The sequence below is a fragment of the Dermacentor albipictus genome, chromosome 1 (genome assembly GCF_038994185.2).
Source record: "Dermacentor albipictus isolate Rhodes 1998 colony chromosome 1, USDA_Dalb.pri_finalv2, whole genome shotgun sequence".
Lineage (NCBI taxonomy): Eukaryota > Metazoa > Arthropoda > Arachnida > Ixodida > Ixodidae > Dermacentor > Dermacentor albipictus.
Window position 1 is genome coordinate 230,601,910 of NC_091821.1, and position 18,388 is coordinate 230,620,297.

General features: G+C 43.4%; 3 protein-coding genes across 6 annotated transcripts in view; 2 read left to right on the forward strand and 1 right to left on the reverse strand.

Moving 5' to 3' along the window:
- Positions 1-2,904, forward strand: part of LOC135915691 (low-density lipoprotein receptor-related protein 1-like) — a 118,046-nt gene extending 115,142 nt beyond the window's left edge. For both annotated transcript variants that reach the window (XM_070531029.1, XM_070531028.1), the window contains one exon: positions 246-2,904. In XM_070531029.1, the coding sequence (XP_070387130.1) occupies positions 246-389 (144 nt within the window). In that variant the 3' untranslated portion in view covers positions 390-2,904. The remainder of the gene's footprint in view (positions 1-245) is intronic.
- On the reverse strand, positions 2,901-16,636 carry Dus2 (Dihydrouridine synthase 2). Its single transcript, XM_070531030.1, has 13 exons — positions 16,342-16,636; positions 16,175-16,220; positions 15,691-15,782; positions 15,462-15,505; positions 10,082-10,142; positions 9,894-10,007; positions 9,523-9,680; positions 8,436-8,601; positions 8,230-8,351; positions 7,989-8,153; positions 7,839-7,926; positions 7,713-7,780; positions 2,901-3,032 (listed from the first exon to the last, which is right to left on the reverse strand). The coding sequence occupies exons 1-13, from the start codon at positions 16,456-16,458 to the stop codon at positions 2,918-2,920; spliced, it is 1,356 nt and encodes a 451-aa protein (XP_070387131.1). The 5' UTR covers positions 16,459-16,636; the 3' UTR covers positions 2,901-2,917.
- A 736-nt stretch (positions 16,637-17,372) lies between these two features.
- Positions 17,373-18,388, forward strand: part of LOC139054284 (vesicle-fusing ATPase 1-like) — a 60,463-nt gene continuing 59,447 nt past the window's right edge. For 2 of the 3 annotated variants that reach the window (XM_070531032.1, XM_070531034.1), the window contains exons 1-2: positions 17,384-17,477; positions 17,708-17,889. In XM_070531032.1, the coding sequence (XP_070387133.1) occupies positions 17,872-17,889 (18 nt within the window). In that variant the 5' untranslated portion in view covers positions 17,384-17,477; positions 17,708-17,871. Of the gene's footprint in view, positions 17,478-17,707; positions 17,890-18,388 lie in introns of all 3 variants that reach the window. The other variant, XM_070531033.1, reaches the window with a different exon arrangement.

Sequence of the window (18,388 nt, forward strand, 5' to 3'; positions counted from 1 at the left end):
GATGGCTAAGCATTAAGTGAGCATTCTTGTTATGCAATTTTGTTACATATCTTTCTCAGTTTGATAACTTTTGATAAATTATGCAGCTAATTTGTGAAAGCTCTGCAAATTATGCTGGTGACTTGCTTTTTATGCTGTAGGTCTGTGCTTCAATGGCACCTTTGTATGGGTGGTCTGTCCAAAGTAGCAGTTTAATAATCCGACTGTTTTCGGAGAATACTTTTTAATTTTCTGTTTGCCTGCAGTTGTTGATGGGGACTAACCTGGCTTTTGAAGACACCGAGCCAGAGCCACGTCCTGGAAATGGCAGTGTGCTCATTGGCCTTGAATCATTGCCCAGAAAGCCTTTGACAACAATTTTAAAGAGCACATGGCTGCACCCAGTGTGATCATCATCCTCATCGCCATTGTGTTGTAGCATCAAAGTTACTGGGCTGCCGCTTTTGGACTGCCATTGCCATTCTACAAGCTTAAATGGCTGTTCCTTAATTCAGTGCATCATTTAGTCTTGTTGCTTTGTTCAGTCACCATTTTTTGCTGTTTCTTTTACAACGACGACAGTCACATATTAACAAGGTACATGAAAGCAACAACACTGTCAAAAGTTTTTATTTTTTAAACTTAATGTGAGCAAGCGGTTCTCACATGGGAGAAGTGATTGTCATTGTCAGTGTGCCACTTTATCTCGCTGCGGCAAGATGAGGGGTACAAGTCATTAAGCCAATCCGGGGCTGCGGTGTGATTTTTCTGTATTCCAACACATCCATCATTAAATGTTAGCTGCTGTTGCTAGAAAATAATTTGAAGAATGCATATATTTTCCGAAGCACAGCATTTCAGATTAAAAACAGGGGAGAGAGTGCAGGTGCAAAGCTAACTTGCCAGTGGTGAAAGAGAAAGGCCATGTCCACATTCATGTAGCATAACCATAAAAGTAAGGCTAGCTTATGTGTTAGCTCTTTGGTCACTTTTTTTTTAGTCTTTCCATACTGCATTCGATTTGAACCAGGCCTGTGCACATACAGTCGAGTGCAAAAGTCTAGAGACCACGGTATATGAAAAAAAATTAATTTTTCCAGCACAGCTGTGCAACATGAAATTGTATAAAAGCATGGTGTTGGTCGAGCAGGCACATGTGGACAGTACACTGATTTCATTCAGCCTTTATGCCTAGGTTGAGAAGAGAAAAAAATTTAGCGGCAACTCTGGTCCTTAAAATTTTGCACTTGACTGTACGTAAAGGGAGATGAAGACGCATGAGGTTAATATGCCATTCTGAGTGCACACAGTCACAAAATGAGATTTGTGAGGTGATGCCATGTCTGGCCCCGCTATACTTCCTGGAGGCTGTGCACTTTGGAAGGAAGTAGAAACTTGCCTAACAATGATAATATAAAATGAACGATACTTATTATTAACACAAGTTTACAACTTAGTTTTCTTGGTGGGTCATTTGTTGTCTGTATAGTCTTCAAATCTGTCGTTTTTAGATGTTTCTTCAGACCATAGCATAACATTACTTCATCTGAGGGAAGGAATGAAGTGAAATGCCTACGAGTATATGTGTCCATCCATAATGTGTGTGCATGCACTTCAATTTGTACAGCTGTCCAGTTTTCAGAATGCAGAGGATGCACACAATTGCTATCTCTGCACATGCAATTGCACCCTTGTTTCCTGGCTGTGTGCATAGGGTGCAAGGATATTTGACTTTAGGTGGCTTCTGCATTCTGAAAACTTGTGGGTGGCTGTACATGGAGCAGCAAATTACTGTCAACACACTTTACAGTGAAGTACTTAAACTTGCCTATTGAATGTACATTTAAACCATTATTTTGTACAACTTTGGATCTGTTAAAAAAAAAAAGCCAGTACAGGAGGGCTATGTTTAGAATTTTGAGTGTGCTGTACTTCCTGTGCCATGTTAAAGTTAAATCTGGGTAATCTACTTCAGTTCATTTTGTAATAGCTTATGCACCACGTTCAAAATTATTCATATTAACTATCTTTAATCTTAACATGTGAAAATAAACGGTGCAATCAGTGTTCACATTCACACAATCTTGTATGCATAAATGGTCAGCAGTGCTAAATGACAGGTTGTGTTTGTCACCATTGTGTACAATTGCAATTCCAGTGCATGAACTGAGACACCTTTCATTCAGGAAAATTTATCAAGATTTTATTTGCAGCTTTTTAGGTGTCTGTGGCAAGTCATAAAATGCAAGCAGTGATTAAGGCTCTCACTGTTTTTATTGGTGGTCATGTGATGTGCTTTATTTAGCAGTTCGAAAAATAGCTGTACAACTAGCTGTAGCTGCATATAGAGGTAATTGCAGCCTTGTGTTCTGTTTTATGGAAATGGCATGGGCCTTTTATGATGTGTTCTAATAATGAAAAAAAACGAGTGCCAAGGCTGCTGTTACACTTTTCATGACTGGCAAGATGTAGCATTGCTCTCTGAAGTGCTGCAGCTAGAGTGAATTGTGGAGTCTCAAACATGTGCGAGAAATGAGGGCATTAATTCTGCCATGAAGCATTTCTATTCTCTACTACCTGATATTTATTATTTACCAGCTTATGCAGTCAGCATGTTTGGTCATTTTTGGGCAAATCAAGCCCTGACAAATGCGAACACTCATTCTAAGAAAGAATAGTGGATTTTGTGCTTTTGTCAGGCCTTGACAACTTGCACTTTTGAGCTTTCATTTTTGTAGATCTGTTGTATACAAGATGGTGTTCCTCTAGTACCTTGTTTTATTCCGACATCCCTGACCCTGCCTTTTCAGTTTTCAAAATGTTACAGAGGTATGTCAAAGCAGAGTTTGATATGTTTTTTGTTGTAGCTGCTGTACTGCAATTACAAATTATTTCCACAGAAATATACACTCTGCAGAAAATGTCGCTGTGTGTTTCTTTATTCAAATGGCATACCAGCAGTATTGCCCTTGATTTTGGAACCGTCAATCAGTCCAAGGGCATATAAGGCCACGAGTGCAGCACTCTGCTCTGCATATTTCTTGTTCTTCTCACTGCAAGGATGCATAAAGGCTGTAAGTAACACATAAATCAAACCATCTATACACAGTCGGACATCATGTGACCTGATCAATGTGCTGCTTGAGAGGAGTGGCCCAGCAACTTTAGCCATGGAGACTTAGATTAAAAATTCTGGGATTTTCATGCCTAAACCACAATCTGACCATGAGGCACCCATTAGGGATCTACAAATTTTTACCACCTGGGGTTCCTTAATCTGAACCCAACACCTATGAGAATGCAGTCCCCGCAGCCGGGATTGAATCTGGCTCAGCAGTGCTACGTATGCTTGCTATAACGGTTACACTGAAACTAGGAGGGTATCAACCCATTGCTTTGCCAGCTGTGTTACAAGACAATAGCTCTAGACTGTGAAGCTGCACTAGTCACCCAAACAACAGTCTAAATATGCACCTGAAGTTAAAAAAAAAAAATGCTTCAGTGTATAGGGCAACCAACTGCCAACTATGGTATTCTCGAAACAACTTATCATGGGGACATACCAGTGCTTTGCCCTTGAAATAGTGTGCACTCTTGGAAATATGAGACATCTCCCACTTGTCACCTAGCATGGCAAGTGTGCAGCAAAGCAACCCACTAAAGGCTAACTGCAACGCAAGCACACCACCTTTGAGACTTTCAGCGTGCCGTGCGTGCCAGTTGATCTTGGAGGTCACACTGAGCAGTTAAGGTGGGTTCTGTGTAATTTCTGGTGAGCGATAAATGGCAGTGTTTTTCAGTTTTAGTATCCAGAAACTTCTATTTCTGCAAGCCTTTTATGACTCATACAGATTTTGCACAGTGGCTACTCCATATCATCTCTTAAACTAGGCCCTTTATGCAGCCCAAAATCGTGTTGCTACACTGCAGTATCTTCTGGCAGGAGCTGCAAGACTAATGTGACTTTGCAATTGATTACCTCACAGTGTGACACAACAACAACCTGCTTCCGTCATAGTTGCGAACAATGCAAGGTGCTTCATCAGGGCACTAATTCTAGAAAAATGTTTGCATTCGTGCAAATACAGTAAATGCACCCATTTAGCAAAAAGAACAAACATGGGAAGGCAAATAAATTGCAATATCAAGAGGAATGAAAACTTGCATGTTACCATCATTAGTCCATTAGTGAACAATGTTGCACATTAGCAACATAGCACGAACGACTGCTCGTAACACTTTGGGCTTTCTCTGCATGTTCTTGAGTTTCCGCAATATTATACTGAGTATCACTCCATAATGTGTTGCCATACTATTGTTACGTCTCAACACAGCAAAGGGATTTCCTTAGCTGTTAACCACGAGGCTAACCCCCCCCCCGGACAGCACCGTCCTGACATCGACACAGCCCTGACGCTGACCGTCCACGAATCGGCAAAGAAGCTTCCCTCGACGTGACGATGACCGCTGGATTCTGTAGACGCAGTAACAACCATGAAAGGTCACTGCAAGCCGACTGTCACTGAGAGCCCACTAATTGATGAACGGCGCCAACGTCGAGGACTACTATGGGAACTGCATCGACTTCAGTTTCCAAGATTGTGACGTGGTTGCCACTTATGCGGGGGTGATGATGCAACACAGGAGGCAGAGTCCGGCGGAATGGTGGAACAACATCGGATGGATTTTGCGAGTGGTTTTACAGTTATGATTGGTCAAAATAGTCACCAGGTTCCCTAGTCTAGTCTCCTAGAGAAGACTGTTTTAAATGCGGACACCTTTGGTGCAGCGAAGGTGGCTGACGTGTCCTGATGTGAGGTCAGACATTTAATGCGCGCCAACAGAGTGGGCTTCCATATCTGGAGGCACTGTAAATAACGTAAAATAAACCCTTTTTCCTTCGCTCTTATTTTTGGACCTACTCATCCCCGTGTCTGGAGGATTCCTGGCTTAAATGGGCCCTGAACCACTTTTTATTGAAGTGAATAAAGACATTTGAAGTGAAGTTAGGCTATTTCAGAACCACTTTGCCGCAAAAAGTACTTCAATGTGTTCAGTAGAAACAGAGTTATCGAGAATCAAACACTGCCTCAGCTGTGCTCCCCTTTCTCCTCCAATGCCTTCCACTGCGAAGGCTATGGCAGAGATGTCACCATGGCGCGCAGTTCGAATTTCCGATTTGGTGCCTATGCCGTGGTAAACGTAAGCCAAACGCAGCTGTCCTCGGAGAGCCGCAGTGCGCCTAGCCACTGGACTCATGGCGGCACCTCGCGGCAGCTGCGGTGTAGCTGAGCGCAGCGACCAATAGCAGCCGTGTATTGGAGTGTGCTTTATGACGAAATGGAGTACACAGAAAAGAGCGAGGAGCATGGGGTTTTTGAAACGAGAAATGTTTGAGAAAAAGGTGACTTCGCGCTCCACTTGCGAGCTCCACGGGCCGCGTACGTAACTTGGCTGAGATGTTCACAACAGCGTATGCTACCCGCAGACTATGTCATTTCACCAAGCCCAAGGGGTGGTTCAGGACCACTTTAAATGCTACCACGAGCACCAACAAACAGGTTGGCAGCGGTGATATCAAGAAGGCAGTCCTCAGAATCTGGGACAGAAGACCTGGGAACGTGGCTGCAGGAAACACTGCCTTCGCAAACTTGAGGTTTGGCAAGTGCTGGAAAAACAATGTTTTAACAGACGATAAGGAGAGGGTTCTATCGGGCAATTAGCTGTGGTTGATCGCCACTGGGTGCACAGTCAATACAGGGGAAGTTGTAGTCGGATCTCAGAAAAGCATAGATATCACAATGTTAAAAAAAGAGGAGCTGCTGCTGTTGGCAACAGAGCTCAGTATGGATATTAACCAGAAGTTGAAGCCAGAAATTCGTACTGCAATTCATGAAGTGGGTTTCGAGGAGGAGGAGCTCACGGATGTCTGGGAAAAGATATGTCGAGAGAGGAAAGAAAGGGCGGAAGCGAAGGAGAAGCAGGAAAAGAGGGAACAAAGGCAGGCAGAAATTGAGCTCGAGAAAACAAAAAACTAGAGTAAGCGAGATTAGCCCGCAGTGCAAATGCGGCACCACCACAAACGGAGAGTGTGAAAATGACAAGCTTGCTTCAGCCGTACAAAAACAAGGGGTAACATCAGTCTCTACCTGAATTTTGAATGGATTTGTGAGAAGGACACATGGCCAAAGCAGTTGCTTGCGTTGCTGCCGGGAGAAGCCTCGGAAGTGGTGGCTCGACTGAGCGCAGCCGAGGCAGGCATATACAGTTCAGTGAAGTCGAGTTTGCTCACCAAATACAAGCTTTCCATAGAGGAACTTCGGAGATATTGACAAGAAAGAAAGAAGCCTAATGAAAGCATTGTTGAGTTTGCATGTAGCCTGAAGGATAAGTTTTCACAGAGTGGATGAAAGGACCAGGGGCAGATAATGTCAGTAAGCTGCCAGATTTAATCTGATTAAAGCAGTTTTACACGAGACCCTGATGCATAATGTGCGCCTCTGGGTTAAGGACAGACGGGAAGGTGTGTCTGCAAAGAATGCAGCACAGCTGGCCAATGAGTACGGCGAAAATTTTACCCTGGAGGGCAGCAAACCACAAAAGAAGAATGAGATCACACAAGTTGCAGTTCGGAGCGCACTGATGGCGTAGCAGAAGCAACTGAAAGGGGTAGAAAGGAACCCACAAATCATTTGGAAGGGCTCAAATTGAGTGTTTAGTTGGCATGTTATCACTGTAAGAAAACGGGTCACTTCGCCTGAAACTGCCCAAAGCCCACTATTCGCTGCATAAGCAATCATCCGAGTAACATCGACCTTCATAATAATAATATATGGGGTTTTACGTGCCAAAACCACTTTCTGATTATGAGGCACGCCGTAGTGGGGGACTCCGGAAATTTTGACCACCTGGGGTTGTTTAACGTGCACCTAAATCTAAGTACACAGGTGTTTTCGCATTTCGCCCCCATCGAAATGCGGCCACCGTGGCCGGGATTCGATCCCGCGACCTCGTGCTCAGCAGCCTAACACCATAGCCACTGAGCAACCACGGTGGGTTTCGACCTTCATAGAATTTTCTGGAATTTTATGAGTAATTTCTCAAAGTAAAGCCCAGCTTTCTTCAACAAGCAAGATTCCTCTTGAATCTCACCAGCAAATGTACTTTCTCATACTAAATAAAAATGTAATATGAACTGCATTGTTTTACTCTCCTAGAAGTTTGCCACATAACTGCATTGTTAACAAGTTTGCAACAAAATTATGTGTAACATCAAAATTTCCTATAGCAGAAAGATAACTGTCTGACTCAGGCAGTCAAACTTCCTGGGCCAAACTGCTATCATTTGCACTCAGCAATACGTCCAGAGTACGCAAATATAAACTGTTCGTTTGATTCTAATGCTGAATTTGTGCTTTTAATAAACGCTTTATAACCTGCAATGTAATGACTTCAACTTGCTACTGTTGTGAATACACTACAAGATGAACATTTTAAAGTAATGGTGATGAAGGTTGTTCATTATTCTAGAACTATTCAAAAGGTGTTCAATACTTGATTCCATTCGGTCTTGAAGAAAGGCCTTAGTAAAATGCTTTGTCCAAGCCGTTGGGGTACGAGATAAGGTTCCTTCCAGCAAACACACTGCACACGTATTCCTCATATAAAAATTAAGAGCTAGCAGGTGCTTGCTACAGTCCACAGCTCCAAATATGAAAATTTACTTTACTCACAGGTATGTGCTGGAATACTTTTTCCGATCTACCAGCACAACAGAACGAAAACTTTTCTCCATGGATTCCTGAAAGCAAATAAAAGACCATCAAGTATACAGCTGGTCTTCAATAGCTTCAACTTACAGTTTTGTAGAATGGATGTGGATAATTATTTTTCCTTGTCCAGTTGATGAGCACTGTCTTTGGCAGGTTTGCCATTTCAAACATGTTTCTGTCGTACATTAAAAAAGCAAAAATAAACAACTATTCTAACACATTGCATTTAGAGCATACCTAACAAACTTGGCCTCCATTTGCCACACTTCATCATCTCCAATTTTGGACTTCTTCAGCACTGGCTCAGCATAGCAGTTGTTACTGAGCTCCCTCAAAGCCATTGCTCTAGCCTGGAGCTTGAGCTGCCAAGAAGCATGCTTATCTTGCATATTCCAGAGCACACTGTAAGATAATCACCATCAAGACTGCAGTTGTGCATAGCATCAATTTAAGTAGGCCAAAATGTCTCATAAAGTACCATATTTCCTCCATTTGTTGACTGGCCAAAAGTGCTTTGCCTCTGTCACTTTCCTGAAGCGAGCCAAGCATCTGCTGAACACAGTACTTTGTGTTTGTTGCCCTGTTGTCATATTCTATTGCCTGTAACAAAATCAAAATGAAGCAATGTGTGCATGTTCTACATCTCACATTCAACATGGTAAATGACTACAGCAGCAATCTTACATAGGCAAGGTACTCTTGTATAACATCATCTATTGGTTTCTTGCCTTCCTTTCTAAATATGGAGCAGTTGCTTTCTGCCTGACGAGCCAGCATCACAGAAGCAGCACCAGTGGCCTGCCGAAAATGCTCAATGTCTTCATAGCAGGCTATCTCTCCAGATCCCCCACTGCAAAGAATGCAATTTGTATACATAAAAACAAAGCCCTTTTCCCTTCCTGTACAGCTAACTATACAGGTACTGTCTCTTTCTTTGAAACTTGCAGGATTGATACTGTCCAAAGAACGTAATTAGTTTCTTATAACCTCACAACATTACAAGCCTCGACTATACATACAAATAATTGGGACATTAGCTGTGGCCAAACAATCTACATGAAGGCTGCTGTTGCACAGCACCATTCTGCTGGAATGAAAATCCAGACATTTCATGTTGCCAAGCCCAAAAGAACCACTTTAGAGAATTATTGCAAGTCACAAATACAAATAAAATTACTAAGGGAAGGGAGAGAAATATTTTTGAGTAGACTGTGCATTTGTATTATTACTATTATATAAACACTTAAGAAAGAAAATGCATAAAAAGAAAATGAACTAGCAATATCTTTCAGCCCCTGTGGTGGCACAACACAAAAAGAAGAATGTATTTCCAAATACGAGCAGTTTTTTTCAGAATGGTTTAAGCTGTTGAAGGAAATATTTTAAGCACGACTTGAAGGGCAAATGTTACAGTTAGCTCAGTGCAACCTAGGTGTACACAAGCATGTTTGGCTTTTGTTTCCTTAAGACAATGCAGTGGAATCTCAATAAACGGAAATAGCTTAAACAGAACCGACTCTTAAATGGAACACCATCCTCATGGTTGGCTGGTTTTGTATTCATGCAACTGTACTCAGCTTTGTCTCTCAGTAAATGGAACTCATGATAAGCAGAACCAATTTCCCTGGTCCCTTGAGGTTCCATTTAAAGAGAGTCCACTGTAATTATAAAGGACCAAAAATGCAGTGATGTCTACTTAAAAAAAGGCCATTATTACACCACACATCAAATTCTACTGAAAACATATGCATGAAGAGAGAGGAGAAATTACTTTGCAATGATGGGAATGTTGACATGCTCAGCCAGAGCTTTAATAACTGCATTCCTGTTGGCGTGTTGTGGTCGTTCATCTTTCGTTCGTCCATGAACACCAATTGCTTTCACACCAGTTGATTCGATCAGTTTCCCAAGAGCCAACGTGTCTTCAAGCTGTGCAAGTGTATTAGAAAACAGGTCAAAGGCTGGATTACTCATTACAAAAATCCTACATTCTTAAGTGATGCAGCAGCCATAAAGTGTTTTTTTTAAAGAAAAACTTAGAGAACAAGTACTTTTTCAGCCAATCATATTCTGGCACTCAGTTTTATCACAAGAGCCTGGAAATCTTGCAACAGCTAATGAATGCATGTTTCAACACCATACCTTTTCAAGAACTCTAATCTTGCACGTTACAGGTAGCTCAGTGTTTTGGGCAAGGGCTGTCAAGATGGCTTTCACCTTGTCAGTTTGTGTTAGCAGAGCAGCACCCATTCCACCCTGAAAAAATGTACGAAACATATCAGTGCAACAGCCAACCACATCGACGTCAATGCTTCTCACAATGACAGGACCTTTATGGAGAATTCCTTTGGACAGCCCATGTTCACATCTATGCCAGCCACATCTTTCTCACTGAAAAAGATTCATACATTATGCATCAGCAATACAACTCAACATGCACCAAGTTATGAATAAGTTCAATGACCCAACATGCCATACAAGCTCTAACTGGCTGAGTGAATACATTGTCAAAGAAACTAAACAGTGCTAAACCATTCAAACCAAATGTGGTTACTCCTGAACTTAAAGCTATGGAAATTAGTGCACCCACCGAGGCACATTCAGAAAGTAAGTTCCGATTAATTGTCAAAAAAAAACTTTAGCTCGTGCCCAACTCTGACGCGGCCTATTCTATACATGTAAAACGCAAAAATGTTTTTCTGAGATAACACCTGGACTGCTTTTAATTAAAATTGTTGCATTCGAGAGAGAAAGTTAAATTCTAGTGACTGTCGGAAGCGAAATTTCGATTTAGAGCCTGAATGTTGTTAAAAAGTTTTTCAAAAATTTGAAAGTTTGAAAAATATACAAGCACGAACTGTAGTCACTGAACAGACACTGCAGTTCTGTAAACAGTATTCACTCGATCATTGAAAGCAGACAGGATTGATATGTAATTTTAGATCTTATGTGAATTTGTTACGTTGTGTACAAGGGTTCTGCAAAAGCTGTATTTCCATATTACAAATTTTTTGAGATTCATGTGTAACATACCAAGTTTGTTGGCTTTAAATGTTCTATTAGATGCAATTTACATAATTGTGATATCATTTGTCACTGCCGAGTTACAACGTTGTAAACTCAATAGTTTCATTTTCTGAAAATTTTCTATTTTTGCCGATCTTTTAATAAAAAATTGAAAATCTAAATCAAAAATTCGAAACCAACAGTCACTACATTTTAAGTTTTTCTTTTAAATGCAACAAACTGTGCCAAATTTAGGTGCAGTGGTTGCCGAGAAAAATGAATTCTCCTTTAACATGTATTTAGATGGGAGTGCCCGAGCTAAAGCTTCCTCTTAAATTGGCCAAGAATATCAGAAACTTTTTATTGATTACTGCAAATACAGCGGCATATAGCCATACAGTCGACTCTCGTTACAATGGACCCTGATAATATGGCAAAAGGACGTCCGTTTTATCCAAAGTCCGTAATATCCGAAATGCCTCACTTCCGAAACTTTCATTGAGATGTCTAACAACTTTATTGCAAAGAGTGAGTGACGAACGTCCAAAGTAAAAAACAAAGTCGCAGTTTTGCTTGCAAGGTGAGAAATCGATTGCGATAGAAAATTAAGCAAGATAAGTGCAGCAGCAGCAGCGAGCAAATTGACCTTTGTGCTCTTTTGCTTCAACGCGAACTAAACGTCAAAATCACAGCGCATACGAAGCTACCGGCACTGGGCGCACTTTGGCCACATCGCAGATCACTTTCAAGACATGGCGTCGCCTGGCCGCACCGTTAACAGTAGCCACCAGAGTAGAACCCTTCCCCCAATTTCCCTCGCCTCCCCTCCGTGCCTTGCGCGCGAAAGACGGCACGCTTCCACTACGCTTTCCTCCCTCCCTCGCGCGCAAGGTATTGAGCCGCGATCGTCGACTGAGCCTCCCAAGTCAGTAGCTAGCCCGTGCCGACACGGCAAAAGTCCGTTTTATATGCCCGATTTTGACAAAAATTGTCGCTAATTTTTGTGGTCCGTTGAAATATGGGGGCTGTTCGATTCGTCTGCACCACGGTGAACCAGTTCACGGCGGTTCACGAGAAGTTCAGAAACTGTGCAGCTCGATTCCGGAGGTGCAGGCCCAGCGAAACACTCGAAACGAATGCAAAGGTGCAGACGCGGTGTAGTCGTTATGCTACGTCAGACTAATCTGCATGGAGTGCGGAAGTTTGAGAGGTCCTGAACTGCAGGTATGATCGGTTTCTGGGGCCTAAATACACACTACAGTTGCGTAGACACATCACACGTGTGTAAGCGGGCTTTTTACGGTGCTCGCGCCAGTGTGCTGCGTCGCTGCTTCGCACCTGTATGCCTGCACCAAGTCAGCACCGACAGTGGAGCGGGTGCAGCGAAATCATGAACCAGCCCTGCACCTTTTGAAACGAACGTCGTGGTTTTGCAGGCGTGATTGCTGCACCGCTGAAACGAATGGCAGGGTGCAGCACCTCGTGAACTGGTTCAAGTGGTGCAGGCAAATCGAACGTACCCATGGTCCATTGTAACAAGCGTAGACTTGCATTACCCTATTCAGACATATGCTGTAATATGGCATGTAGTTTTGTATGCCAGTGTCACACAAGTCTACGACCAATGACTTTAACCAGTATAGTTGCTACTACGTGAGCAATTTCATTGGCCTTCTGTGAAGCCTCTGCACCATCATTTGACCATATCATTGCTCATTTCATGACACCTGGTCCACACATTACACACAACTATACACGTATCCCAGCTGACATTGCCTCCTTCACGTGCAAAAACCTCACTACAGCACGAACCTTGCAGTTTGCATGACACTATGCAAACACCCATATTCCTTTAGCACCATTTGGCGGAAGCTGCCTCCACAGCACTGCGCATAAACTAGATTACAGCCTTATACCACCACCCTCTTCACATCAGCATAAGCACATCCTACTCAGACAAGTCACGCCATTTTTTGGCACTCTGAAAGTTACCTCCTGGAGTCGTCCATTGCACCTATCAGCACACTCCGTTTAGTCTGAAGTGCAAGTGAGCAATACAGTGATGGCTACATAACAGTTTCTATGCATACTATCCATGACAATGTATTGCTTTCTTGCATTCATTTTTTCAAGGTATTTATTTGCTAGTTAAATATTTTCATGCATCTTTTACCAGAGGTACCAGACCAACTATACATAGGTTAAATTTCATGTCAGGTCCTGCCTTATGGACATGTGTCCACCATTGCCGAGCACATTTCATCGCCATCTGCTTGCACTACAGCAGCTTGCTTACAACTGTCAAACTGATCATATGCATTGTTTACGCTTTCTTGCGTTACCATGCTCATAGCATGGCAAAGGAGACCTCCTCAGAACTGTATCTGACATATTTTAGAGAACCTGTGGGACCTATTCAGACTTTGTACAGAGTATATCTGTCACAACACTGACTGATGTCAAGGGTGCAGTAGGTAACACGGTCTTGTCATGAGCTGCCATGCATGTTGTCATGTAACCGTGTGTCATCTGCCGATTATGCATTATTTCAGTGCATAGGTCACTTGACACCAAATTACATTACCAGAGGATGGGTATGTGCTGTACTGCACAGTATAATACAATTATGCTTAGCAGGGTGAAAATGGGCACCCTCTGCAGGAGCAGCAGTGTTCTCTGTCGCATGCAACTGACTTCTTATCGCATCCATGGCCTAAGAACTTGCCTGGCGGCTAGTTGTAGTTTTTGCGGTAAAAAATCTTGGTGGGCCATTTCAAGAGGCAAGTTGTCTTCGTTGCATACAGCTATCCAGGGCCTGTACTCACAGTACTCACAAATATCCTTACGTCAAAACACTTTGAGCAAACAATGGCAAACAGCTCTTACAGATGAAAAGCTTTGTCAATTCAGCCCCAGGTTCTTCAAGTTTACAAAGAAATCTGCTTTGATATTGCATGATATGTGCATATAAATTTCGCAGCATGGTACGGTTAACATAAAATATGAAAGAGTTGGAAACAACTTTATGAAGCAATGACCAGAGACACAAACGTAACTCAGTTTCTAGTTTGGTTCTATAAATCCGTGCAAGCCAAGTGCTACACTTTCATGTGTTCACACTGGTCTGTCATTACTAATGGCAAAAAGTATATTCCTGTGCTCAGCCTTATTTCATGCAACTTGCATCTGCTTTTCGATCAGCAACCAAATACTGTACAAATTGCCATTTCAGTGATGGCGTCAAGTCTGTAAACGGCTGCGTAGTCTGACATCAATGCCCTTGGTAATGGTTGCACTGTATCCCCGAGTTCCATGCTATGACATCCGCGCAGCCTGGGGTGCGATCTTGTACGCGTTCCAAACTCGAACGGAGGCGGTCCGTTCTTTCCGTCGCGAAATGGGCGGTCCGTTCTGTTGCGTTCGTCAGATAGCAGACAACACAGAATGATTGACCGCAGATATCACTTCACAATTGACGTCATGGCGTTCTTCACCGTTCAAACTGACCAACCATGTGCGGCTCGGTGGAACGGACCGCCTCCGTTCTATTTTGGAACGCGTACAAGATCGCACCCCTGTATTATCTTTTCTTTACTCTCTTGTAGTACAGTTAAACTACGATATAATGAAGTCGGTAAAATCGGCAATTTGTTTCATTATATCTAAATTTTGTTCTTATGAAATTGGACCTTTTATGCGAATAAGTAGTCGCCAATAAATTTTTCTTACACGGAAACGGGCCGCAGAATTCTCAGCGGTACGAATTAAGCGAAGCCAGCCACGCTTTCGCGTGCACTCCGCCCCCGCGACTGATAGCGTCGACCGCACTGAGACGACGTTATCAGGAAAGGAGCCCGCAAGCAACGGGGAGCGAATGCTTCGGCTGCCTCTCGCTCCAACGGGTCACCGAAACTCTAGATTACGCAACCTCCAATACTAAACGCGCGGCAAGACAGCTTACATGGAGCCACGCCTTCTCGGCCCGCCCACTCATAGCACACGCGGCAGATAACCTCTAAAGCAGGGTGCACGGCTGCGTATGCGCTCACCTGCGCTTTCAGCCATGCGTAGTCGCGGCTGTGACGCGCGCCAACTTGCCGCCCTCCCACCTCGCGCGCGCTTGATCAGGTTACCACGAGTTCGCTCCCCTCCCCCTCTTTCCCTTTGCTCGCGCGGGAAGGCGGCACCCGTGCAGACATTCTTTCTTGTCTCACCCTCGCACACTTTACACCTAAAGCTTAGTCTGCGTGGCGCGATAGGATCTTATCGCACTTGGACTTTATACGGAACAAGATGCGGCTCCACTTCGGCGGTCGCTCTTGTCCCGCGATTGAGAGGAGAGTTTGCAAGCAGCCGCTTGTAATTCTAACATTTGACCATCTGCGTATTGTCACGGCATTCCTTTGCGGCGGCAGTGAAATTTCGTTATATTGAACTCGCATACAAACACACTTCGTTATATTGAGATTCTGAATAAACGGTGTTCTATGAACACGAGGTTATAAAAAGTTACGTACTTCGTTATATCGTGGTTTAACTGTACATCAGTAGTGTTTACACACAATGCTGTTTTCAGCTTAGCTCTTGCAGAGCATTGCTGAAACAGCACTAATATGCCAATGCATAAACACTGCTTACATGCAAACTATAGTTGCCTTTGGTTCCAAAATTCAACTCTGCGCTATGATGGTACACAATACTTACACAAGCTTTGCAACTTGAACAGCACGCTCAGGATTGCAGGTTCCCTGGAGGAATGCAAAGTCGACATCAGAAACATGCTCGTAGAGTCACCTTCGGCATGACCATTAAACTGTCACATGCTGGACTCTGTGAATTATTATTACAAGGTATATGCAACCACACAACAGTTCCTGGTCTGTCCTTTTTCCTGTCTATGTGTGTGCATAACAAGACCGAACAAAGTACTCACAATTTGGAGAATGTTTCGGCCTTTCTCTTTCTCGCATGTTCTTAAGACGATTTGGTGATCATCGTCGACAAAATCTATGGTTCCGAGTACCTCTAGAAAATGAAAACATAGCAAGTGTTTAGTGTGACTGGCTTAAAAACGGAAAGTACACACGCCTCACGTAGCATTCGTCAAAAGCTATGCAACTGGGCTTGCCAGAGCATAGCTAAGTTCACCTGTAGTCCACATCAAGACTAGCACATGACATTTCTGTGTAACGTGTGCATATTACGCAACATTGCACGAGCTGGCGCCGACAAAAAGAAAGCAACATAGCACTTACGAACACGGTACTCAAAAACCATCTTACGAATTATTTTGCTTAACCAGGTGTATGTATACAGGGCGTTATGCTCAACATTAATACAATAAAGAGGGGAAGTGCACAAAATACACTGCTTGTGTATAAATGTTGAAAGTAACAGCTGCACCGAAGTATACTTACTATTCTCGATGCGCTGACACTTCAACAACCGGTAGTCGATGAGCTCCTAAATGATAAAACAGAGCATCGGTGAACGCATTCTAGATAACTTGTCTGAGTGTGTCATATATCGTAAATGAAATACAAGCGATAGCAAGGGTACATAAGCAACACGGTAGTAACAGTACCTCCGTGTAAACGAGGTCCGCTCCGTAATGCAGTGCAAGAAGGCGCATAGGCAAAGTGCCTATCCTAACCATAGGGGCTAGTATAGTCTTGTTCCTATAACCAATGCTTGATGTCATGTTTGTTTTGCGTCTTTGTCACAAGTAACTGTGTATTTGGAATGACAAAGTTCACAGTAAATCATAATATTACAAGTTTCCTGCGTAATACGTCAACAAATCCGCGACGTTCACAGCACCGCTGATACCACAGCCTAGCCAGGACCAACCACGCGACTAGTTCACTGTAACGCGACCACGCTCTCGTCTGAACCAAACGGATCGACGCGACTTGTCTTGAACATGCCTGAAGCCAAGCCTAAAGGTAGCCAAATTACGTGGCCAAAATGTTGTCAGTAGGTCAAAGGTTTGTGTATTTTGACGTATTTAGCAACCTTACGATCGATAAATTTCGTAAAAAAATAAATTTTACTTATGTACTACCTATCTTTATTCTTACTGGCTATTACCGGCTAAATTAGTTGCCATTATTGCCGCACTGCAACACTAGTTCGCCATCTTCCGAAAGGGACGCTCATAGCATCCATCCACTCATCCATCCATATGATTTTTTTTTTGGTTTTCCGTAGCAGACGACTAGTCGCACCACGTGCCAGTATTCGTTTTCTTTTCTTTAATGTGCATGCCTTGGGGTTGTATAAACTGCTGTTTTAAAGGAGGCACAATTATCCGCGAAGATTGTGGAAGCAACCACGGCTACATGTACCCACACTATGCTCGTTTTTTTGCTTGTTTTTGTTTTCAGCTATGCGCCATTGCGTGTCTTTGTGCATGGATAGTGCAAAACTTTCTCATCATTATCTATTGGGCTCTACACCCACGGACGAAAGCAAGCTTCAGTCTGCACCGTGCAACGCTCCCGTTGCGAGCAGGGTATAAGCAAACTTTGTGTAAACGTTGGCTAGAATAGTCCGCACCGGTTCGCATTTTATTTACAAACAGGGCCGTACGCGTGGCTCCATCTGTGGTCGCCTTGTGTAACGAAGTGGGGGGGATCAATCGTAAGGAGTTGGCATGGGTAGGGAAAGTAGGAGGGTTTGAGTAGTGGCAGTGGTAGCGGGTGGTGCGATGGATTACTGGTGAGTCTTTCACTGTTACTTCGCGGTTTTCAGCCTGTTTTTAAGTTATGAAGCATGGATTAGAGATTAATTATCAGCATACAATGTGCTCAATGAGTACTGAGGAAACTTGATGCAACTTTAACTGTCGCAGACGGCATGCGACAACCGACAGATGTGTTATTGCAGCATGTTTGATATTTTTGCCTCTGCCGACTGCTGATCACATCTCCACATCTGCATGTATTCAGACGGCCTTTCCGGCAGGTGTCCCTGAAGGAAATTCGGAGAGTCTGGGCGCTGCTTGAGCCAGAGCCGCTGCGGGTGGGCTGTTCCGGCTCGCTCTGCCACTGACCGAAACCCGCATCGACTGTTTCGCGTGGAAGCTGCAGCTTCGTTACTTGGCGTCAGTCCAATGATGTCGGCAACAAAAGTAAGGCCGTCGTGTCTGAAACTTGCACTAGCATTTGCTACGCGCCCAGGTGCATGCGGAGGTTTCACAAGTCTTCTGCAGGGCATCTAGAAACTAAGAGATAAAATCTAGCGCGGTGTGTTCGCTGTTCTTCGAATGTTGGGCACGTAGCGTCTAAACATCGTAATATGCAGCTCAAATGGTCATTACCTCATTGATTGAAGCAGAAGCGGGGTTATGAATCGAGCCAATGCGGTGTCGACGTAAACAGCGTAAACTCTATGCTCTGCTTGTTTGCGACCCATAGAAAGCGTCATGGAGGGGTTTTACGCCACTTACGGTTTATTATTTTTTTCACTCTTTTTGAAGCAGGGATGATTAGTGAATGCCACAGAATTTGCTTTATGCAGCTTTGTGTGTTGATTGTTTTCAGTTTGAACCATGTTCTCAAATGGCATGCAGAAGCTGGTGGATCGATATTGCCGACTGCAGCCCGTTCTCGTAACAGTGGGACGCAGTA